General features: G+C 38.6%; 1 protein-coding gene across 2 annotated transcripts in view; it reads left to right on the top strand.

The window, feature by feature from the left end:
- Positions 1–26,051, top strand: part of galk2 (galactokinase 2) — a 119,967-nt gene that overhangs the window by 34,259 nt on the left and 59,657 nt on the right. For both annotated transcript variants that reach the window (XM_043677417.1, XM_043677418.1), the window contains one exon: positions 9,116–9,259. In XM_043677417.1, the coding sequence (XP_043533352.1) occupies positions 9,116–9,259 (144 nt within the window). The remainder of the gene's footprint in view (positions 1–9,115; positions 9,260–26,051) is intronic.

The raw sequence follows: 26,051 nt of genomic DNA, 5'->3' as shown, positions 1-26,051 counted from the left end.
GTAGGACCAGTTTAATTTGGGATTATGTTCGGCGTGGACTGGTTGGACTGAGTGGGCGAAAGTGAGGACTGCAGATGCTGGAGATTAGAGTTGAGAGTGTGGTGCTGGAAAAGCACAGCAGGTCAGGCAGCATCTGAGGAGCAGGAGAATCCACTTTGTGGGCAAAAGCCTGAAATGGAGTGTTTCTGTGCTGTATGACTCCATAAGGTCTCCTCTCACTCTTCTAAATTCCAATGGGTGCAGTCTAATCATCTAGCCTTTCTTCATATAATAATCCCATCATCCCAGAAATAAATCAAATGGGCTTCTCTGAACTGCTTCTAATTCAATTATATCCTTTCTGTTCAAATATAAGGACCAAAACTGTACACAGTTGTCAAAACACAACCTCAACAATGCTCTGCACAACTGCAGTAAAACATGCCTCCTCTTGTATTCCATTTCTCTTGCAATATATCACAACATTCCATTTGCCTTCCTAATAATTTGCTATACCCACTAACTAATTTTTTTGTGAGTCATGTATCAGTATACCCAGATCCCTCTGTATCTTAGATATCTGCAGTCCCTCTCCATTTAAATAATTTTTAAAAATCTTTTAAGTGGACAAGTTCATATTTTTCCACATTATATTACATTTGGCAAATTTTTGCCCACTCACTTCGTCTATCTATATCCCTTTGCACGCTCGTTATGTCCTCTTTGGAACCTTCTTTCTGTGTCACTAGAGATGTGGAAAATGTAGATCAATTAATCAATATCAACAATGATACTCATTGAAGTAGCACAGAATGAAAGGTAATTTTATTGAAAGATATAAGATTCTTAGAAAGCTTGACAGGATAGATGCTTCCCCTTGTGACAGTACGTCAGTCTGGATGGCATAATCTGAGTAACCCATTTAAGACAGAATTGAGGAGGAGGAGTTTCTTCTCCCAGGGGATAGTGAATTTGTGTTTTTTTTACTGCAAAAGGCTGTGGAGGTTGAATTGTTAAGTGTAATCAAGGTTGAGATAGGCAGATTTTTAATCTGTGAAGGAATCAAGGGTAATAAGAAAAAGACAGGAAAGTGGACTTGAGGAATCATTATTTCAGCCATGATCTCATTGAGTAGTAGATCAGATTTGTTGGGCCAGGTGGCTGAGTTCTGCTCCTACGTCTTATACTCTATTATATTAGGATTAATGAAACTTAAATTCGCGAAGTTTCTTTTCTGTTCATGGGATGTGTGCGTCGCTGGTTAGGCGAGCATTTATTGCCTATCCTTAACTGTTCAGAGGGCAGTTAAGAGTTAACCGCATTGCTGTGGGTCTGGAGTCGCATGGAGGCCAGACCAGGAAAGGATGGCAGATTCCCTTCTATAAAAGGCCTTGGTGGGCTGGTTAGGTTTTTACGATATTCATGGTTGCCATTAGACTAGCTTTCTTTAAATTCCAAATCTGGACGGTTTACACACTGAAATATTGAGAAATGTTAGTAGTAAAATAAAAGTCCTAATTGTAAATTTTCTGAAAATATTTTATCACAGAGCTTGTATTATAAACTGGGATATAGAGCATGTTACACACTCTTCATCTGTTCATAAGAGGAGATAAGCTAAATAATTGTGTTTAATTAGGTTCATCAGTGATGAATATTAGTGAAAACCTGGGAAAAGTATGGATCAGTTGTGGAAGTGAAAACTTATTTATTTGAAGCAGATTCTTGAGTTATTTAATCAAATATGAGAACATTATCACCCATTTATAAAAAATTAATACAACAGATGTGATATATTTGAATTTTTGTGAAACTTTTCACAGAACAGAAACATTGACATCTTTAGTGTTAAATTGACAATATGAATGAAGGGATTGCTTGACAGTGCAGAGTTAACTACGTACTTCTTAAATTAGCAATATATAGTTGGTGGCTTGACAAAAAGATTTGTACTGGAACTTCATTTGTCTATTTACGTAAGTTATTGAGGTGGATAAGCTGATAGCTGCCTCAAAATTTGCCAATATATAGTGAGGGAACATGAAAACTGAGAAGAAAAATATTGGGTATTTGTTTTAAGTGTTATAAATGTGTATTCCGTGAAAAATCAAAGGATTGCCGTATTCTTCAGAAGAACAGAGGAATAGAAAGTTGTAGGCATTCTGACAACCAGATCCTTCAAAGTAGGATGGTGCATGAATGTAGTCATAGACATGTAAAGCACTGAAACAGACCCTTTGGTCCAACTCGTCCATGCCGACCAGACAGCCCAACCCAATCTAGTCCCACCTGCCAGCACTGGACCCATATCCCTCCAAACCCTTCCTATTCCTATCCATTCTCCCAATTCCTTCGACTCCGCCGCATCTGCTCCCAGGAGGACCAGTTCCAAAAACGCACAACCCAGATGGCCTCCTTCTTCAAGGACCGCAATTTCCCCCCCAACGTGATCGACGATGCCCTCCACCGCAACTCTTCCACTTTCTTATCCTCCGCCCTTGAACCCCGCCCCTCCAACCGCCACCAGGACAAAACCCCACTGGTCCTCACCTACCACCCCACCAATCTCCATGTACAGCACATCATCCATCTGCCTATCCTAGCTCCAAAAATATATATTACCATGATCCCAGAGAAAACTGACAAAAACTGATCTTGACCAGCCAGATAAATACTGTGGCTACAAAGACAGGTCAGCAGCATAAATGAAGCCTGTTAGTGAATCGGCTACCTCTACTACACCATGCCCTAATTTCCTCTTTGCAGTTTATGTTAGTAAATTGTGTTAACTTGTGTAGAATGATTTATTTCAGATTGTTTAAAAATGTCTTTCCCTTCTGTTAATGATTTATTTATTGCAGTTAAAATTTTTGTCATTTGGTTTTGGATGGATGTTTAGCTAAGTAATTATCATCCATATCTATATAACGTGGAAACCAGCTATTCGGCCCAACATGTCCAACTGACCCTCCAGAGAGCATCCCACCCAAACCCACCCCCCTACCCTATATTTCCCATGGCTAACACATCTAACCTATACATCCCTGGGCCCATGGGCCAATTTAACATTGTCAATTCACCCAATGTGCACATCTTTGGACTGTGGGAGGAAATCTTTGAGGAGAAAGTGAGCTTTCCTCATGCCTGAAGAAGGGCTTATGCCCGAAACGTCGATTCTCCTGTTCTCTGGATGCTGCCTGACCTGCTGCGCTTTTCCAGCAACACATTTTCAGCTCTGCTCTCCAGCATCTGCAGACCTCACTTTCTCCTTCCTATTCATATACCCGTCCAGATGCCTTTTAATGGGTGCAATTGTACTAGCCTCCACCACTTCCCCAGCAGCTCATTCCATACACATATGACCCTCTGTGTGAAAAAGTTGCCCCTCAGGTCTCTTTTATATCTTTCCCCTCTCACCCTAAACCTGTACTCTCTAGTTCTGGACTCTCCCACCCCAGGGAAAATACTTTGTCTATTTATCCTATCCATGCCCCTCATGATTTTATAAATGTCTATAAGGTCACCCCTCAGCCTCAATGCTCCAGGGAAAACAGTCTCAGCTTATTCAACCTCTTCCACATAGCTCAAACCCTCCAAGGCTGGCAACATCCTTGTAAATCTTTTCTAAACCCTTTCAAGTTTCACAACATCCTCCTGATAGGAAGGAAACCAGAATTGCATGCAATACTCCAAAAGTGGCTGAACCAATGTTCTGTACAGCAGCAACATGACCTCCCAACTCCTGTACTCAGTACTCTGACCAATAAAGGAAAGCATACCAAATGCTGCCTTCACTATCCTATCTTCCTGTGACTCTACTTTCAAGGAGCTATGAACTCTTTGCTCAGCAACACTCCATAAAGTGTTTAAGTCCTGCTAAGTTTTGCTTTCCCAAAATGCAGCACCTTGCATTTATCTAAATTAAACTCCATCTGCCACTCCTCAGCCAATTGGCCCATCTGATCAAGATCCCGTTGTAGTCTGAGGTAACCTTCTTCGCTGTCCACTATACCTCCAATTTTGGTGTCATCTGCAAACTTACGAACTATACCTCTAATGCTCACATCCAAATCATTTATATAATTTAGGGCGGCCCAGCACCGCTGAGCGGCTTGCACCGCTGCCTCATAGCCACAGGGACCCAGGTTCGATTCCAACCTCAGACAACTGTCAGTGTGAAGTTTGCACATTCTCCCCGTGTCTGCATGGTTTTCCTCTGGGTGCTCTGGTTTCCTCCCACATTTCAAGAAGAGCAAGTTAGGTGATTTGGCAATGATAACTGCCCATAGTGTTCAGGGGTGTGTAGGATAGGTGCATTAGGCATGGGAAATGTAGAGTAATAGGGTAGGGTCTGGGTGGGATACTCTTCGGAGGGTTGGTGTGGACTTGTATTGCCAAATGGCCTGTTTCCACACTGTAGGGATTCTATGATTCTAAATGACGAAAAGTAGTGGACCCAGCACCGATCCTTGTGGCACTCCACTTGTCACAGGCCTCCAATCTGAAAAACAACCCTCCACCACCACCCTCTGTCTTCTATCTTCGAGCCAGTTTTGTATCCAAATGGCTTGTTCTCCCTGTATTCTATGAAATCTAACCTTGCTAACCAGTCTCCCATGGGGAACCTTTTCGAATGCCTTACTGAAGTCGATATAAATCACATCTACCGCTCTGCCCTGATCAATCTCTTTGTTACTTCTTCAAAAAACTCAATCAGGCTTGTGATTTGGCCAAGGAGATATATTTTAAAGAACATTATAAAGGAAGAGAAGGAGTAGAAGTGGGAAAGGAATTTTAGAATTTCCCAAGTTAAACACCTTAGGCACTGAACGTATAGATGCCAATGAGGTGCAAATAAAACCAGCAGTGTAAGAGAGGTCTGAACTAGAAGCCTGTTAGAAAGTCGACCTTGGATATAGCCTGCTGAGATTGTTTTGTTCATCTGAAAATCTTATTCCCAGATTGACTGGATACACATACACATGGAGCATACTTAAACCATATTAGCATAAAACATGGCATCTTCAATTCTGCACAACACAAATGAATAAGTCCATGAGAAAGAAACTTGTGTAAATTCATACTAAACCAGGTTTGTGTTTTTAAAAAAAGCCAAGTAAGTATCAGTAGTGGAAGCATTCCGTGTAAAGCGCAAGATGTGATTGTCAGTCTGTAAAACACTTTGGTTAGACTTCAGTATCGAGTGTGTCTTGCCATTTGATTTTACAAAAAGGAAAAAAGTCATTTAGATGTAATGTCAGTTCACTTGGTGCAAACAGATAATGGTGGTCAGAGTTATGGATAAACAATAAAACTTGCCTATTTTCAATAAATTAAAGGCGATTCCGGAGGGATGTTTAAGTATGCATTGTTATTGTGGTTCAACATGAGTGTGAAGGTATTTATGCACTTCACTGACTATAAATTTGTGAAATCTATAGATATACATGTATATCTTACACATAAGAGAGTCCATTTTTCAACTCCAAAAATCATGTTTAGGTTTATACCCATTGTGTAAGCACACACCTCCTCCCTGCCTTGCTTCTTCAAAGGAGTGGTGTACTCACATTAGGAATCAACCTCAGAGATGCATGTTTCTTTCACTTCATAAGTTGGCAAATGGAATCAAGTAGGTGATACAATCCATGTCGCTAAGGAGATGCATGGAATTTAAAGAAACATCCACAGAGCGTACTACGTGTGCTGAATTACAAAACCCTGGTCTTGCAACAAACGTAATGAAGTACTAACTGAGTGCAAGCTAAAAACCATAGCATTTGCTTCCTTGTTGAAACACTGTTCTGTTGCAAGGGAGTTTAGTGTTAGGTCACTAAGGTATTTAGTCTGCTTCCATATAAGAATAGAAGCAGAAGGAATCTGCCCTGACAAGAGTGCCCAAGGCTAAGTGCCCCATGACATTAGGACCAACCGCAGACCTGAGAAGTAAAACAAAGAACTTGGATTCTGGAAATCTGAAACAATAAAAGAAATTGCTGGAAAAACCCAACAGGTCGGGCAGTATCTGTGGAGAGAAAGCAGAGTTAATGTTTTGAGTCTCATGACTCTTTTTCAGAACTTAACTCTGCATTCTCTCCACAGATGCTGCCAGACCTGTTGTGTTTTTTCAGCAGTTTCTGATCTTGGGAAGCATGTATTTGAATGGGTTCTCCAAAAATGTCAGAATCATTGTCACCATAAATACAGTGCACATGTGCGCTTAACTGGGCTAAATCAATCTCTGATTTCAACGAAGATTTCAGAGCGACAGTTCATAGGCGTTGCAGCTTGATGGAACAAAAATGTTTAGTGTTGGAATGAATCAAGATGCTCAGAGACTACCAAAAGACCTTGATGCCAAAATTACCAGTTTCTGGTGATTCATCATTAGACATTAGCAAAGGCAATTACTCTATATTGGCAATATAGATGAAATGTCCATAAAATGTTTTCTACCCAGCAGCTGACTGTGGTGTGGACAGGTTCAGAAGCTTTGCCAGTGAAAATCACCATGAGAAGACAATATCTATGTGGTACTCTTCTGCATGGCCAACAGAACAAAATTAAAGCCATTCTATTTTCAAATTAAATTTGAAAAGTAAATTTTCAAATGTAAAACCAGGTCAAACGTCAAGTTCCCTGAAGGAGTTTTTGTATGTGTCTATGATGATAAGTTGATTGGATGAGGATGTGATGAAATTATAACCAATAACATATAGTGGCTGACACAAAGATCACAGCTTATTAGTGTGGGATACATTCAGATCCCATATCACCAGTGAGATCAAGAAGTGCCTTTGGAATAAAGGTAACGCCCAGTTGCAGTTATACCAGGAGTCTGACAATCTATAGTTTAACCATTGGATGCATACCTCAGAAGCCATTCAAGGATCTTGTTTGTATCGGATGGAGTGGATGGATCTTGGAGAAAATCCCTTCATAAATAGTGGAAATATGCATGTTGTCCTGCTTGATATTTTGTATAGTTTCCCAAACTGAAATTTTATTAGTGATTATCATCACAATTAAAAAGATGCAGATTATCCAGTGATTTGCTGTGGAGTGAAAGTTCTGAAATTGAAAGTACTAAATCTGATGCATAGCAGGATCCATGTTATGATAACCAAAATGACTCTGAATGAATTTGATGGACACTTCTGTCGGATTCAGAAGCCAATTAACATGACAGCCTGTGAAATGTTTTGATTGTAGTTAAAGGTATCCATCTAGAATTAATGAATTCATTAAAATGAGCCATATGTATTTAATATGAATTTGCTAGTGCTTTCTTCACATTTCACAATGGCCACCAGTGATATGCATTTTATATATAGCATACAATTGACCCCCTTTTTTTAGGATTTTTTGAGACTTCATAGGTCAACTATTATGATGTGCTCCACAGTATCTGGAATTGAACCCTGACTTAGAGAAATTGTATGAGATTCTGTGCAGCAGCTGTGTTTGATCCCCCAGAGTATAACTTGAGTTATAACAATTCAAGATTAAAGATTCCCCAGGGGACACACTTGGTATACAAAGTTTAGCAGGACACAAACTTCTCTTTGCAGTAATATAAAAGAGTTCAAATCAGTAGATGCTATATAAATCATGTAGCATAATGTGTAAAATTATGAAACAAGGTAAGTTGAAAGAGGATTTTATTTTCAAAATAGTGGTAGAACGTGGAAGAACTTAACATATTTCTTATTCACTTTAAATTACCTTTTCAAACCCTACCCTTGCTGCTTGTCTTCCCTCTCCGCTCTCATGCTTATGTGAATACCATGACAAGTTGAGAAGTATTTCAATGGAAATATATAATCCTTCACAGTTTGAAAAGATACCAAATAGCTGTCTCCAGTGGTCCAGTGATAAGAGTGAATTGGAGAAACTTTGTGTTACCCAATGCATTGCTATTGTGAAATTAAACTAAACCCACCTGATGCACCATCTGTTACACATGGCTGTTTGACCATCTTTGAGAACATTAACTGGTTTGCCAGCATCTGCAGAGAGAAAGCAGAGTCAACTTGCAGATTCAGTATCCCTTCTGAAACATGATTGTAGCTAGGAATAACTGGAGGCTGGGAAGGGGAAGGGACGGAATGAAAGGTGGATATGGAGCCCAGAGAGAGAACAGCTGTTGAGCAAACAAAAGAATGGATAATGGTCAGCCGGGGAGAGAGAAAAATTACTGATGGAGACCATGTTGTGAGTGAAAATAGGTTGGGCAGTGAAAGCAGCCTATGTAATGACCATGCCTGGGGTGTAGGGGTGGGTAAACGACATCAAGTTTTAGAGAGTACCCAGCAGGAAGTATATAAAGCACACAGTTGTATGTATGTTGGAAGTATTTTTTCTTTATTCATTCACCGGATGAGGGCATCTCTGGCTTAGGCAACATTTATTGCCCATCCTAATTGCTCCGAGGGCAGTTAAGAGTCAACCATGTTGCTGTGGGTCTGGAGTCACTTGTAGGCCAGACTAGGAAGGCACGGCAGCTTCCTTCCTTGAAGAACATGAGTGAACCAGATGGGTTTTTCCAGCAATGAATTCATGGTCATGATAAGACTCTTAATTCCAGATTTTAAAATTGAATTCAAATACCACCATGTGCTGTGGCAAGATTCATACCGGGGTCCCCAGAACATCACCTGGGTCTCTGGATTAACAGTCCAGCAATAAAGCCACTAGGCCTTCCCCATAGTGCCTTAAGTGCCTTAAAATCTGTGTTATGGTCTATCAATATTGTGTTAGTCTGTTGTTGTTTAACACAGAATTTATTGACAATATGAATTTGAAGGACATTGGCTAGAATAATAAATGCCATCAACATTATCCTGAGTAAATTTATGATAAACAAAAGCAACATATGATCTCTAAATTCAATTTATTCTGTTCTCTTTTCCTCATTTTTTGTTTATTCTTCTGAATCTCATTTCCATCTTTCACTCTTTTCTCCATTTCTCCTTCTGTTTGCTATACATAAGCATTTAATAATTTCTCAGCTGCTGTAGGCTGTATTTTAATATGTTTAATAAATTACATGTATTCAATTCAAAGTAAAAAGGAAGTATTATTGATTTATCTACATAGACACGCACATTTATTTCATAACAAATTATTTTTTCAGGAACATTTCGACATCATTGCCAGTGGAATGAACTGTGTGGTGGATGGGTCAGTTCCACCCAGCTCAGGACTCTCTAGCTCCAGTGCATTGGTTTGCTGTGCAGGTCTCGTTACAATGGTTGCTAATCAGAAGGTTCTATCAAAGGTAAAATCTGTCTATACTGTTTCATGTATCAGAAATGAATGTTGCTTTTCATTGGGCAAATTTTCAGCAGTTGGCAGTTATGTACTGCTTTTGACATAGAAAGGATTCAAGAAGTACCAAGGTACAAGAAGTAGCAGAAAAATTATGAGATGAAATAAGAACATGAAAGTTTACTCAAAAGAGATTTTTGAACTTGCGCAGAAAATATGGTGGTGTATATCCAAATAGAGTCACTAAAGTAAAAGCAACATAGTATGGATGCTGGAAATCTGAAATGAAAATGGAAAGTACTGGAAAACTAAGCCGATCTGACAGTGTCTATGGAGAGAGAAACAGTTAATGTTTTGAATCTGGTTCTCTAATATCCCACTGATGCACTTTATAGTAACTAGTATGGAATTTTGAGTTCTACAATTTTAGAATATGACCTCTACTTTGCATTTTTATTACATTACCAACCATCCCCAGTTGTGAATTATTGGTGTCTTATTAGCTTTGCTCTCAGCAGAGAGCTCCCATTTTCTTCTTTTCACAGCTAACATTTTACACCAATGTTACACATATATCTCCCCTTTACCATTATTATCTGTGTCTGTGAGACATTGAGAAGGAGAATCCTTCATGGTAACCTCAGCTGGTGTGAGAATTGAATTTGTGCTGTTCGTGTCACTCTACATTACAAACCAGCCGTCCAGCCAATTAAGTGGATTGGCTTCTACTTGATTTTAATAATAACTGATTGATTGAACATTAATTAACTTAATACAGCCAAATATATTGTGTCTAACAGTTTCCTCACATGATCTTTTCTGATCTTGTTCATGCTGTTAAGTGAAATAGTATCTTGATGTGATGGTTGGAAGTCTTTGATTCTGGCATTTTAGCCAGGACAGGACACCATTTCCAAGACCTTAAGGGCATTTTGCTGGATTTGAGAATTCCATCTGCAGGCTGAAAACGTGAACCAGGTGAAGGCAGCAGCAGGGTCAGAGGTGGCTGCAGTAGTGTTTGTGAAGGGAGAAACAGACTTCGAGGGTTGGGGGACCGTGCAAAATAGGGGCAGAAGAAGCCATAAGAGGGGTATAGATGGAGAAGAGGTTTGATGAGGTATGCGGGAAGGAACTGCAGGAAGGTGTGTGGAGAGAATGAAAGCTACAAGAGGTGTGAGTGGGTAGGAAGGAGGCTGTGAGAGGTGTGGGAATGAGAAGGAGGTTGCAAGGGAAGATTGGCAGAAAAGGAGGCTGCAAGAGTGATGTGGTGGAAGAAAGAGTTATGAGATGGATATGGGGGAAGGAGGGTTCTGTAAAAGATGTAAGGGAGAAGAAGAAGACTGCAAAAGGTGCTTTGGCAGAGAGTGAGATTCCAAAGCTGCGGCTGAGCGAGGCTGTAAAGAAGTGAGAACAGTTTTATGCCTGTTGCCTTGTATCAATTCAAGTACCGTGCTGTCTAGGGAATTAATAAAAAGTGAAAGAACTATCGATGCTGTAAATCAGAAATAAAAACAGAAATTGCTGGAAAAGCTCAGTTCAGCAGATCTGGCAGCATCTGTGAAGAAAAATCAGAGTTAATGTTTCAGGTCTGGTGACCCTTCCTCAGAACTCAAAGGAAATTAATACTTTGTGTGTTGTGCTTTTCAGTTTAATAGATAGTTGATAATTATTGAAGAATTATTCTAACTCTACTTCTGTGAGAGTCTGAAATACCCCATATATAATACAAATACAGAAAGTTTTGTTATCATGCGATGACGTCATGTAACAAACAAATTAGCGAGTTTGAAAAAGTAGCACCGAAAATCTGCCAAGTAGCCCCAAATCAAAATGTGGCCCTCAAGAAAATCTCAAGTGGAGCCTGTGAAAAGAACAATTATTTTGACTTGCAACATTTGGTTTTGAAAACATTTAAACTACAAATCATCACCGCAACCAGTGGAATGTTGTTACTTTCAAGAAAAGCATGCAATGTAGCGGTTAGATTTTTGTTGGTCTATACTGTCTGTGATTTTCTTTCTTAGGCAAGTGCTTGTTTCTTTCTTTTACCATTGCTTATATCAATCACTTTGCACAACTCAATTTGATAGCTTATTGGATGTTTAACTTCCTAGTTCGCTGTGTGTAAATACTTCCATGTGTTTGGCTGCATACTTGCTTGCCAACATCATTGCTGCTGCAAAGCAAACCATCCTGTTGACCTAGCTCCATATTTATACTGTTGCTGGAAAAAGGGAAAACTGTGTCACAGAGTACACTGGATCTCTGTGGGAATCTTTCTTTGAGGTTGTTTAAGGCAAAATATGGGCCATGAATTTTGTTAGATATACCTCCATTAGATAGTTGGTCCAGAAGAAAAAAAACATTTTCAGTATATATTCCAGTTCAGATTTTCATAAGTCTGACACATTGAAGAGCCATGGAAAGCTATGGGTCTGTGGTGATTAACTTGTTGGGCACTCAATGTCAGAAGTCTATGGGAGGGAAAGTTTTCCTGAAGCTTAAAAATAAGTCACAGAATTGTCTGACAGAAACATTGATACACAATTATTGTACTTGTTCAGTTGTATACTCTCTGTAAATAAGTCATATATAAATACCCTTTATTCTGAAGCTTACTCACTCAAGATGCTATTAAAAAAAATTCAGCGTGGTACAGGAATACCTTCATCATTAACTCTTAAAACACAGAAAAGCCCATTGATTACTTATTAAAAATTCATAAATCCAAACTTAAATGATATTAAAAATATATATAAATTACACAGTCTACATCATACCTTGGAAATGGGAAATATTGAATAACTTGAGATCATTAAACTTCTGTTTTGATATTTTGCTCTTTTTCTGAAGTGAATGTGAATAGGGCTCAGTTAGCAAATAGGGAAGATCAATCTTAAACTTATTCACTGTCACGGTGTTCCACTGGGCCAATGTAGTGAATTTTGGCAATGTGAAAGGCACTGCTTGAAAGGATGGTGGAAGGATGCTGAGTGATAACTTTCAAGACGGAATTGGATAATTGCTTGAAGGAAAGATTTGATATGTTAAGGGACAAAAATATCAGGTGAGTGGGACTCATTTGCTAGTCCTTCCAAAGAGGAGAGATAGGCATGATAGAATCAATGTCTGTTTTCTGTGCTGTTTAATTCAATGATTCATATTTGTCATGGTACCATCATAAGCCTGTGGAACTTATTGGAAGACTGACACTTCATTTTTAGAAAATAGCATAGAATATGGACACCTGCATTCACAAGTGGACTTCAGAAAGTTAGGTGATTTCTTTTGTAGTTTCTGCACAGACAGGGACTAAATTTATGTCTGGGCAGATCTCTGGAAAATCATTAAAATATAAATGGCCTTCTTAAATGTTGATAAATAACCGCTCTAATTTCACTGGAAGACATTTAAAATGTCAATGACTATTAGACTTGCTTGTGCCATGAAGAAGGAGTTTCAAGTATAGACAGTCAGGAGTCTGCTCCTGGATGGAATGTTGATGAGATGTCATTTATTCTCCATTTTCTGTCAGTTACATCTACCAACAATGCATTGTATAGACAATGGAATCCAATGATACTATAGGCACAAGTGAAATGGGCTAGAGATGTCTAATATCTTCCTGTTATATTAATTTTGGTGTTGTTAGAAATAAGCATTTATCCTTTCTTTTAATTTAATCTTAGAAGAAAACTGTTGTATGTCAGTTTTTTTAAAGCTGCAGCAGTCAAGGCATTGAGACACTCCTTTTCTAGATTACCTTTTGTTGGGATCAGCGAAGAGTCATAGAGTCATACAGCACGGAAGCAGATCCTTCGGGCAAACCAGTCCATGGCGAACATAATCCCAAACTAAATTAGTCCCACCTGTCTGCGAGAAAATTGGGAAATTATCCCACATCTTTTCCTATCCATAACTTATGTATTACTCAAAGTTTGCTGGAGTTGCCGGTCTCTTTAATGCCAAAATTCTCTCTCCGTTGTAAAGTGCATTCTTACTACCATGAATTAATGATTTGCTGTTTTCATTTCTTTGTGAACTTTTAAATGTGACTACTAAAATTTAAACAATGTGATTAACCAGAGATACGGTATGTAGAAGAGCATGATGGCTTTTCTCACTTAGCCATTCACCTTTGTGAGGTTTTCCAGTGGCTTTACTAGAACTGCTATAAATTCATCACCTTGAGGTTTGAACAGAAAATGGTCTTGGTGATTATGACAAAGATTGATCACTAATTACATCAAAACACCAAACCAAAGGCCGTTTGGAAATAAATGAAGCAGTAATGTAAAACAAAATCTCAGAATTATATATGGAATATTTAATTTGGAAAAGTAGCTTAGAGTGCTTCATCGATGTATAATTGGATGTTGAGATAAAGAAGCCAATACCTAGTGGGATGACCAAAGGCTTAGGAAGAAAAGTAGGTTTTGAGGAGAGTCTTGATGGAGGGAAGAGAGATTGATAGACATGGGTGATTGGGGATTTTCAAAACTTGAAGCATAGCAAGTTAAATGCAAGGCTGCCAATGGTAGGGCAAAGGAAGGAGATTTGCATAATCAGTCAGTGTTAGTGTACAGGCGAATTTGGTGGGATGGGGTTGAGGGTAATGAGTGCAAGGATTCTCAAGCTGGTGAAGGTTTCTAAAATAGGGAGGCAAAAGGCCATATCACCATTTAAATATGGGGATAAAAAGTTATGACTTTAAACTTAGAGTAACCTGTCTTGTAAAAAGATGAAACTTTCCAGAAGCTGTCTCTGTGCTATTTATAGTACTACGATTTTCTTTCAGTCTTTTATATTTTACAATATGAATCTCATTTACAATCTCTTGGACCAGTTTCAGAGGAACATTTGCAGAATTGCTGCAATGGAATTAGTCCTAACCCCAAAGGATCATAGTGCATTGGGTACCATCTTTCAGAATGATTTATTTTCAAAGGCACATAGTGAATAACTACAAATAAATATGCAATAACATTGTTAATCCACTGCATTCTCCGTTGAAATCAAAGTGCCAAATACTTGGAACCTTTGGTATGCTATTGCAAATTGCTATTATGATTTGTAAAGACATTTCCACTTTCCTATTAAAGGGCATAGTTACTGTTTCAGGGTTTCCTCCAAGAAAATATGTTAAATGAAAGGAAAAAATAGTTATACACTCTCTGAAGAGGAGAGACTGAGTGACAAGGAGAAATGATGATTTTATACAACAGGATTCTGATCCATCTTCATTTAGAAACAAATTCCTAAAAAGGGAATGTTGTGGAATGGTGGTTACTTTGCCAACTACCTTTCAGACATTGTGCTCTAGAGATTGGTGCACAGCCATAAATTTCAAAGAAATGCATTTTCACAGGTTTCAATGAAAGCCAAAGTAATTTTCTTCTGTTTCAAACATTGGATAAATGTTACCAGTCAAAATGATTACCTTCTGCCAAAACTTAAATGGTGCTTTTCAAAATGGATGTTGAATAAAATGGCTGTGGTACACCCAAATGAGGTACATGCACATGTCAGTCTGAATAATCCATCAGGGGAATTGCATGATATATGGTCAGATTTGTCCAGTTATCTTACTATTGTTTTTTTTTTCCCCAGTACCCTTTTACATTAGTTAGAAGTCAGTCCTACTTCATGGCGTTTAGCTCAATTGTATTTTGTGTCAGCAACTCCATACAACATCTCTAGGCATGGGTGGGCTATCAATAGGACAACAGAACTGATGCAGAAACAATGTGTTTCAATTGGACTAACGTAATTTTAGGTATGTGGATTTTTAGGTTGTTCTGAGGAGTTTTGATAAATGTTTTTTGATATATAAAATAATGATAATTCATTAGACAAAAGATACTGAAGAATATCTTGTGTGATAGCAGTTTGATTTGGGGGACGTTGGTGCCAGCATAACAACAAAATGTTCCCAGCAAGGTCAATCTAATGTGAGATGCACTCAGCAAGAATGCATCCAGCTCTACTACTAGATCCTCCACAGGATAGAAGACTCCATTTGATGAACCGGATTGGTTGCTTATTCCAAACTTAGTTTTAAAAGTATATATTAAAGTGTAATGTTAAAATGCCAGTGCTTATGAGAACAGAAGGAAACAGTCCAGCAGTAGGCGTGGGGGTCATTGGCACAAAGCAAACAGACAGTGCTGATGTAAGTAGGGAGAAAGCAGTCAGCATGGCACAGTGGAGGAGGTGGGCACAGTATGTAGTGTAAAAACAGCAGTGGGAGGAATTCCCATCAGTAGGAAGAGACAGAGGTTGAAGGAAGACAACAGTGAAGAATACAGGATTTGGGTCTGTGGGACATTAGAGAGGTTTACAGCTTGAGATTGTGGGGCAGGTGCAATGGAGCAATGCTTGATTAAGCTAATTTTAATATTTAATTTTAATATTTTGCACAAACTATAGCAATCCCTCATCAACCTCCTTGCATCATATGAATGACTCCTTTCCATAACGACTTAACAATGTGAGGCTGAAGGTTTGGAATTCCCAACAATCTCAGCTTGGAAGTGGTGAGGTGGTTGAATAATAAAGGTGGTTTTTGAAGGCTTCTAAGTTTGAAACAATGGCAAAGGATCTTTGTCTATGAAAAGCAATAGGAATTGATAGCTGTATCAGACAGGTGGATTTAAATTTAAGGACTTTAAGCAGAAAGTGCTGCAATCATGAGCATTTTAATATGCCATAGGTGATTTTACCTGCCATGTGTCATTCTGTACTTTGCTCAGGTCGCTTTAATAGCTGGTGAAATATGTGAAATTATATGAAATTTGTTAAATTTGAATTAATGTAACTTCCTTCTCCCTTGTAGGAAGGTGCTAAGAACATTGGGAAGAATGATTAAAGTTGTTCTTGATTTTGTGCTCATTTATTATTGTGCATGAAATAGAGAAATTAGGAACAGAAACACAGAGTCATAACTGAAGGGACAAAATTAAAAGTCCTACAGTATAAACAAGTGAGCAGCAAACAGAAAGGCTTGGGGAAAATCACTGGGTTGCAAATGTGGCCAGTCAAAATTTTAAAATGTTTATTCTTGTCCTCCTTCCAATTTGGCAAAAAGACTAGGCAGTCTAAACAAGCAAGCTTTGATTTGATTTTATGCAGAACTGGTTGTGACATGAGTGTAACTGTGTCCTTTTTTTTGTTTGGATGCAGGAATATAACTTCTCTTGTAAACCTAAGGAATCTTTTGTTGGGAATTTCAAACTTTCAGCCTCACATTGTTAAATAGATATGGAAATGAGCCATTTATATGATACAGGGAGGTTGATGAGGGATTGCTGTAATTTGTGAAAATATTAACAATAAATACAGTGATAGTTCAGAAATATACATAAGTTAAATTATTGATTCGTATCTTTTGTATAAATTAAGTGTTAGCTATATATATTTATATTATCTATATATACATACACACACACAGTCAGTTCTGCTGTAAAGCAGTAGTTCTGTGCTTGTGCAATCCCATGTTAAAAGAAAATTACATAATAGCAGCACTCTTTAAACTTTGCGCTTTAGAAACAGTGTCCCCAATTCATCAATCGTGTTACAGCAAATTTGTATTAACGAAATGCGCGTCATAGCAGAACGACCTATATATATATATATATGTACATATTACATACTTTCACTGTGACATTAAAGTCAGGTGAGAAGCTATATTCATGAAAAATGTACAATATTAATTGAAACTAAAAACATTACAGATTTGGTTTGAAACAGATTTAATGCAATAATTCAAGATAATGGAAGATCTTGTTAGCTTTCCATCCCTCCAGTGTGGAAGCATGCCATTTGGCCTATCAAGTCCACACCGACCCTTTGAACAGCATCCCCCCCCCAATCCTCTCCCTGTAAACCTGCATTTCTCATGGCTGATCCACTTGTTGGCATTCTGAGCACTGTCCCACCAACATGGCTATGTCTGCATCCAACCACCAAACATAATGTCTCACCAACGTCTTCATTTTGGACAACTGTAGATGACCCTGATTGAGTTCTGTATCTGGTGGCAATCTTTGCTCGGGACAATCACTCTTGATCCCCATAATGAAATGCTGTCCTCTACGGTGATCTTGTTTTGCTGTGTCCAAGAAAGCTTCAGTTCTAGTTGCGGTGGCCCTTTTGTATCCTCACCATCACCAACTGTTTTAGTTTTGACAGCACCAGTCTGATATTGTCATTGGTGACTGGAAGGATGTCCAAAAAAATGTAAAACCAGAATGGACTGTTCCAGTGGCTGCACCACCAGTGGTGTTACTGCCAATAGGAGGTGGCTCAAGTCAGTTGCATTTGTTACTTGACTTTCTGGACAGTGTTCCAACTTGTAATTGTACACACTTAGAATGAGAGCCCATCATTGAATTCGACCTGAAGCTACGGGTGGCATGGCCTGGTCCTCTTTGAATAGCCCTAGGCTATTCTAGTCTGTTACTGTTACAAATTTATGTCCTTGAAAGTATTGGTGGAACTTACTCATACCAAAGGTGACCGCCAAACCTTCTTTCTTTATCGGGGCATATTTGCAGTCTGCATTAGCCAAAGTCCAGGAAGCATACGGTATTGGATTTTCCTCTCCATTTGGCCATCTGCGAGCCAACACTACCCAGATACCGTATGAGGAGGCATTGCATGTCAACACCAGATATCACTTGGGGTCATAGTGTGCCAACACCTTAGATGATGATAACTGCTTCTGCGCTTCCCTAAAGGCTACATCTTGGCTATGAGACCATTTCCAAGGCTGATCATTTTTCAACAACTGATGGAAGGGTGCCAGGTTCGAGGTTAGGTATATATCAACTTTAATGAACTAATAATTCACCAGACCAAGGAAAGACCTAAGCTCCACTACAGACTTGGGATTGCCCTCACTTTGTCTTCCAGTGGGTGTAACCATGTCTTGTTGACTCTGAAGCCTAAGTAGGCCACTAGGATGCCCGGAACACATTTTTCCCTTCTCAGACGTATGCCTGCCTTGGAGAAATGTCTAAGGACTATATCCAAAATCTCTTACGTGCTCTTTATTGGTCTTCCCAGTTATTAGCATATCATCCAGGTAAATGGCAACCTGGGATAGACCTTGTAAAATGTTCTCCATTGTCTGCTGAAAACAGCAGTCTTATATATTGGTACAAATCCTTTTGGGTATTAATTGTAGTTTACTTCTGGAAGTACTCATCTAACCACAATTACAGGTATACATGGCTCAAGTAAAGCTTTATGAAGGACAGCATACCCCCTCCCCCCAACCCCAGCCAGCTTTGCGTGTAAGTCCTCTGCGAGGGATTGGGTATTTATTCAACTGCAAGAAGCGGTTTGTTTAAAATCTCCACAAAGGCAAACTGACCTGTCAGGTTTTCCAGTCAGTAGGACCAGTGCTGCCCATTCTGTAAACTGGACTGGTTTGATGATTCCTTCGCTTTCCAGCCTCCTGATTGCTGCATCTACTTTTGCACGTGAGGCAAATGGCACTGGGCAGGCCATGCAGAATCGTGGAATTGCTTCTTCGTCAACATTCAAGGTGGCCTTAGCTCCTTTGATAATCCCTAAACTTTCCTGTAAAATGTCCCTGTATTTAATTAAGATTTCACTCAGGCAGCCATTTTTCTAATTTAAAAACGTTCAGCCAATTAAAGTGAATCTTTCTGAACCAATTTTGCCCCATCAGGCTTCGCCCTGAGCTTTTTACTACAATCAGTAGTAACTGAACCAACTGCATCTCAAACGAGACTAGAACAGAAGTTGTAACCTTAATCTGTAAAGATTCCCAGTCTAGGTGAGGTCTGACACAACCTTAAGGGTTGGAGGTCTGAGTGAATTTTATTAAAGACTGGTTCAGCAATCACTGATATAGGTCCACTGACATCAATTTCCATTAGGACCGCACCCCTGCATGACCCCAATACTGCCTCCCGCCCGCCCCCAAACCCCATCCAACACCATCCCCTGCCCACCCCCACACCCAGTGCGACACCGGTTCATCTCCTGCCCATCCCCCTATGCGACCCCCGCGCCCCCCCCACTGAGGCAGCTGGACTGGACACCAACAAGACTGCTGCTGCTGCCTTTTGGCGGGGGTGAGTCTCCAAATAGCACGCGCGCGCACACACACACACCTTTTTACTGCAACCTTTTGACATGTTCCACCTCTGCCCTATACAGGACAATGTTAGAGAGATTATTTAACACCTGTGTAGAACTCCAGGGAAAGTGTGGGAAGCGAGAGAGGAGGTGGGAGGTTAGTCATTTGGAGATGGTGCCTGTGCTTCCATTAGTCCAGAACTGTTCTTGGCAGCCACTTTTAATCACTGTAGACAAAAGACGCTATCAGTGTTGGACACACGTCTTTGATGTAATGTTTCTGTTGGGACCTTGAGGTCTTCTTCGGATAATCTGATTTTCGGATAATTGGTATTCGGATAATTGAGGTTCCCCTGTAAATCATTAATCCCACATACCAAATGGCGTCCCAGCATCTCATTAAGGGTTAAAGCAAAGTCACATGCCTCTGCGAATCGTCTTAACCTCATCAAAAATCCCAATACAGATTCCCCTGGTTCCCGAACTGCTAAGTAAAACCGATAGCATCTCAGAATTCGAGGAAGCTTGGGGTCGTAATATTCCTTAATTAAATCTGTCAGCTCTTGAAAGGATTTAGTATCTGGTGCCTCAGGAGACATTAGGTTCCTTAAAACCGAAAAAGTTGCAGTTCCACAAGCTGTCAGGAGTATTACTTGTTGCTTTTCATCTACCTCTATACCATTTGCCCAATCTTCGGCAGGATCGAACAAGTCAAGCTCCCCAACTCAAAGACGACTGTTGTGAACAAATCTCTTCAGAAGCGCATTTTCTTTCTCTTGTCGCCACTGATATAACTCCACAGAGTTACATCCCTACACCAAGTCACCCTCTGTTTACATGTGCAAATCACTTGACACTGGTCTGGCTTCCTCAGGGCCAGTCCTCAGAGTGAACAGAACCTCTGACACTCCTGTTTATATCAGTCAGCCCGGTCTCCCTGAGTGGACCAGATTAACAGCTCCAATCAGGGAACTCATATTCTATGAGCTCCACCTGGCTGACCTTGTTACAATAACTACATCTTGTATGTGCAATTTTTGAAACATAAATAGCTCTTATTGCTGTTTCCTTAATTTGTACATTTACTCCATCAACACCAAAAGCCATTCCTAGACATTTTTGATGTTAATTTCTGTCTCGGAAAGTGAGCTATCCTGATTGGGAGGTTGCTCATTCCCCACAGGTGTGGAGGAAAGCAGATTTTGAAAATAAAAGGACAATTTAAACGTACTGTGCTGCTTAATATGATTTTGATTTTTCCCTTTCCACCCTGGGTCTGTGAAAAACATAGAATTTAAAGTTATAATTATGCTCTGTGGTAAATTTCATTTCTACCCACACAGAAAATGTTTAATTGAGCCCTTCAACTGAAAGCAGTCAAAAACCAGATTTTCAACCATCTTAGTAAAATTGCTCAAATATTTTCATGTTATAAATTGCAGACAAATTAATGAATAAATTAAACATCATGTTTTTCAATCTGTTGAAGTAGTAAGGAATCTGAGAATTGTCTTATGAAATACCCTGGCAAACTTCCCAACTCTTGTGGATTTATGTTGTTCAAAAAGCAGTCTGTGTGTCAAACCTGTTTATTCCAAAACACAAATGGGAAGTGGAGCTCATTGAAAATCTGCTTGTGGCAAAGCTGCATCAACACTACGCCCTGCATGGTACAGACATGAGAGCAAAAGGTTAACAGAACAGATAACATCATTGCTTAATTCTAGTGGCTATGATGACAACCAGATAATGTCTGACAAACGTCCCAGCTCCTGATGAAAATGAGTACCATTACCATACAAAACATATGTGAAATAGCAGCAAATTGGAACTTAGCATGCAAAGTTGAAGCAGATGTAACTTTAATTAGTCTCACGTATAATAAGGACTTACCCTTTTTAGCATTACTCATAAGTAGTTTTCTGATTTATACTTGAGTGGCACGCTATTTTCTTCTGTGTCTAAGACCAGTTGCAGAACTTATATCAAAATCTATCATAGTCTTTAGTTTTCACTAAGGTTCCTTTGGAAACTAATTTGCGACAGCAGCTGTAATTTAAATAAACTTTGGGACTAGCAGATCATGAGTAATATAGAGCATTTCTTTCTACTGAACTGATGTAATTGCTTTGTTCCTCATTGAAGTCTTAGGCTGGGTTTTGTTTGAAGTGGGAGTTCTTGGGGTCTGCCTTTGAGCCTGTGAATCTGATGCCAGGTTTTTTCCATTGGAGCTCCTGTGCTCCCTGGATGGCAATAATTTCAGTTTTACTGGGAGCACTGCATAATCCAGTGCCAATTTGAAGAGGGTTGGGGGCCTCATAAAGGAGATGCTTTTTGCTCCTTTATATTAATTTTTTTTGCTCTTAATCTTTCCCTCTCTGTTCCCATCTTTCTTTCTTGATTCCTTATATTTTTGTCTACTTATTTTTGCTATCTGGATTCTGTGCCAAATCTTTAAGTGAAAATGGCACACTGCTGGAATTGGTTTTACATTATTATATTGATTACAAGATATCAAAATTCTTCTTTGGCTGCAATGTGTGTCTTCTTCCTTTGTGATTTATGACTTCTTTCTTTGTGAAATGGAAATTTACAGGAAAGGGGAAACAGAATTAAATATATCGAGCAGGCCAATTGGATTAATTTGTACTTCATCTCCTGTACTTGCATTTGTCTTAGGAAATTGGAACCTAATGCTATCTGGATCGTAATGTAAAAGGAGTATGGGGTTCTTCATTTACATGAACAATTTGTCTGGATCTATGGTTTAGATGTTGGCTTTGTGTTGAGGAAGAGATGGTAGAGTGATTGAATAAAAGGTGTAATGAGTTGTTTTTTTTGGATATTACTTCAGCAAGTTACTTTTAGGAGTATTTAGCCTGTCAGGTATAAGATTTGTGGAAGAAAGTTTGGATTATGAACAAAGTAAATATCAAGTAACCAGTTAAAAAGAAAGTTGAGGTATAAAAATGTGCTTGAAACCAGATGGTGTAATCACAACATTTACTATTCATGCCAGCATTTTTACTATTCACATGGATTTATTTTCATGAAATTGTGTGTTAATTTTCTTTCAGTAAGGAATTAGAAGTACCATCACGGATTCATTGCAACTTGATCCATATTAACACTTGGAAGAAGTGCACGTTTATAAGCCATCAACACCTTATACTTTGTTCAATATATATGCTTAATATCTGTCAGTTTAAAATGTTAAAACAAAAATCTTAATATGTTAAAAATATCAGTATGTTTCTGCTTGTTGCCACTATACTCCCACACTATTATCTGGGCTGTTTAAAATAATTACTATATTTTGCCTCACTATTTATTTATCATTTTCAAAAAATTCAAAATTCACTCACTTGATTTTGTCCCAAATCCTGTCAACTGTTTGTAGGTAGGAATAATTTTGGATATATTGGTCTTTGTTAAAACAATTTGTTAAGCTGCTTTCCGATCAGTTTAGTCCTATAACTCTGAAGATGAATATATGTGGTAGATGTAATGAATCCAATTTTTGGTGCATTTTAAAGCAAAGAAACCTGTAAATGTGAGGCAAATGATCTCACTGGTAGTGCAAACAAGCCTGGTTTGTCACTGATTTTCTCCTTGTTTTGCTAATATTGAGCTTCTTTTCATGATACTATACATTTCACTCCACAGTTTTTCACCTGTTAGAGTGAATGGAAAGCATTGCATGTAAACATTTATGATTCTTGTGCCTGTGCCACTGTAATTAACTTAATCAGAGGCTGTTTGTGCTTTAATTTACAAAAATCTCCACCTATCATATCCTATTATTCCACAACTTGGTCTGTAAGACCTTAATCTTAAGATTTTTTTCTCAACCAAATTGCTGGGTACAAACACAGATATAGAATCTTGGCTGCAATCTTTGATATAACTGAGAGAAAATGGTATTGATTAGAGCAGTGAAAGGCAGTGGAGCCACAGAACTTTGTTACCTGGCTTTCCATATTACTATTAATTTGTTGTGGTACTGAAGTGTCATATAGCAAGTGCATGGGTCTTCAAGTGTGGTCTGTGGGCTCGTCCATATCAAACCCAAATGCACAATGTCACAGCTAAGGCCAGAACCCTCATTGATGCCACATGTATGGTATAATTCATCATAATAGTGAGCAATAGTGGTTTTATAAGCAGGATTTATGATAATCCTACATCATATAACTGTGAAATCAAATTTTCATTGCTTGTGGGATTGAAAGCAGTGAGGAACCAGTTGAATATGGAACTTGATATGAAACTGAAGACTCTTTAACTTGGAATCATCATTTCATTGGTGTCTCATCAAAACCAGCCACATTCTTCCCATTATTCTGATGAATGAAAGTGAATAGACTGGGAGTGTAGGGAATCCATAAAGTCTTCCCACCCTCCCAATTAAGTGGTCCACAAACAAAAATGTTTGAGGATCTCTGACAAAACTAAACCTGCTTTCATCTTGACATTTTCTGCTATTTTTTTCATGAACGTTTAGTCTTTATGCCGGCAGGTTCTTATTCTGTTAATTTACAACAAACATGTAAGATAAGAATTTTGTGCACTCCTGAGAATATTGCAATTTCCACTACAATTACCTCAGATCATTTCAACTATCTTTGGCAAGATTTTTGTACATCAACTATTGAGATAATTTAGTCAATTTCAAGCTAAATTGCTCAAGCTGATTATTGCTGCCTGCCTGACAGTAAAAAAACCCTCCACTTTAACATGCTGAGAAACCAGACGTTTTATATTGGACAGTTTAAGGAGGGTCAAAACCTGATTTAAAAATATATGGATTTCATTTAGGCTAAAGTCTAAAATTATTCAACTGAAATCACACCAGGCATTAGAGAATTCATAAAACTAGATGTCAGAAAGCTTCCATTGTATTTTAATTTCTCAGATCAACATTAAATATTTGAATTCACACCCCAAGTCCATTTAGCAAGACTGCATCTTAATTTAGCTTTGCATAGATTTAAATATCCAGCTGTTTGTTGCAAGTAACAGGAAACTAAGTCTTTTGAATTTCATATATTTTTATCCTTACCTATGATTAGTGTCATTATATCAAATGATGAAATGCTATTTCCTTTGCACCTGTTAAGGCACTTGCAGTCCCCAGGGAGAATTAATAATTTAAATTGCACTAGTATAACTGGGTGCACCTGCTTTACAGGGTCACCTGGAGTTAATCAAATAGATAACCACTCTGGACCAGTTGAAGTGCATTCCTTCTAATTTTTCTGCCTCCTTTGCAGACCTCTTGAGGTATGTCTGCAGTGCTGCTTTCCAGAAGTAGATGTTATGCAGCAGCATGATGGTCAACGTGTGGGGCTTCCTGGCTGCTGCATGGTCACACAGCTTCAACAGAATGTCTCAGTCAATCTTTGAAGTGGTTATGTGCTTCAGTGCCACTATTAAAATTAAAGCCTCCCTTTCGATGGCAGCTGCAACTCTTCCTTGTAAGAACTGCAGCTGTTATTGATTTCTGAACGCCCCACCCCATCTCCGTAAATATATTCTTGATTGAAACCTAATACAAGTTGCATTTGAACTGAACACAAAATGAAATTTATTCAAAATAATTTGTAGGATTGGTCATTCCTGACTTTATTGGGCCAATTGGTTTTGTAACCATAATAATGGGATCACAAAATGTACCCTATTTAGTATACTGCCTTTTTCTTTATCGTTTTGAAATACTGTCTTTCCGTGGGATAAAAAGAAGATATCTGGTTCTGGAAATAAACCTTGTGCTCAATCTGGCTGGTGGATTTTAGAGTCTGTAGTTTGAATCTGTTATCAAAGTTGTGAATTCAACATCTTAACCTTTACATTATTGTCAGATCCAGGAAAATGACAATTTTGTAAGCTTTTATTTCATGTAATAATAATTTATGGGAAAGCGATGGCCTAGTGATATTATTGCTGGACTGTTAATTCAGAGACCCAGCTAACGTTATGGGGACACGGGTTCGAATCCTGCCACGGCAGATGGTGGAATTTGAATTCAATAAATATCTGGAATTAAGAATGTAATGATGACCACGTATCCATTGTCGCTTGTCAGAAAAAAACCCATCTGATTCACTAATGCCCTTTTGGAAAGGAAACTGCCCTCCTTACCTGGTCTGGCTGACATGTGACTTCTGACCCACAACAATGTGGTTGATTCTTAACTGCCCTCTGGGCAATTAGGGATGGGCAATAAAGGCTGACCTAGACAGTGATGCCCTCATCGCGTGAATGAATAAAGAGTAAAAGTAAGTAAAGGTGTTCCAGTGCTTTTATTATAGCAATGTTAACTGTGAAATGAAAAAAACAAGTCAGTGTTTTTTAAAATTCTTTTTATTTACCCCCTGCTAAAAGTATCAGCTCTTGCTAGACATGATGTAGTGACATGCTGAATTTCACCAAAGCCACTTGGGAGAGGAAGAAATACGAGTTGAGCAAATATGTGAACATTTTAATTTGAACTGCCTAATTAATCTTTTTACCTTGGGTCACTTTTTCTTAACATTATTTAACTTTTTTATTCATTGTTTGAATGAAATCTAATTTGTTAGATCCTATTTCCACTCATGAAAAAAAATCTTAAAAATATTTACCTACCTTTTGTCCCTTCAAACATAGTGAAGTAGAGATAACATTTTTATTGGCTGACAACTCATTTTACT

This window comes from Chiloscyllium plagiosum, chromosome 36, assembly GCF_004010195.1.
Source record: "Chiloscyllium plagiosum isolate BGI_BamShark_2017 chromosome 36, ASM401019v2, whole genome shotgun sequence".
Lineage (NCBI taxonomy): Eukaryota > Metazoa > Chordata > Chondrichthyes > Orectolobiformes > Hemiscylliidae > Chiloscyllium > Chiloscyllium plagiosum.
Note: the sequence above shows the minus strand (reverse complement) of the source record. Positions and strands in the feature narration are given on the sequence as shown.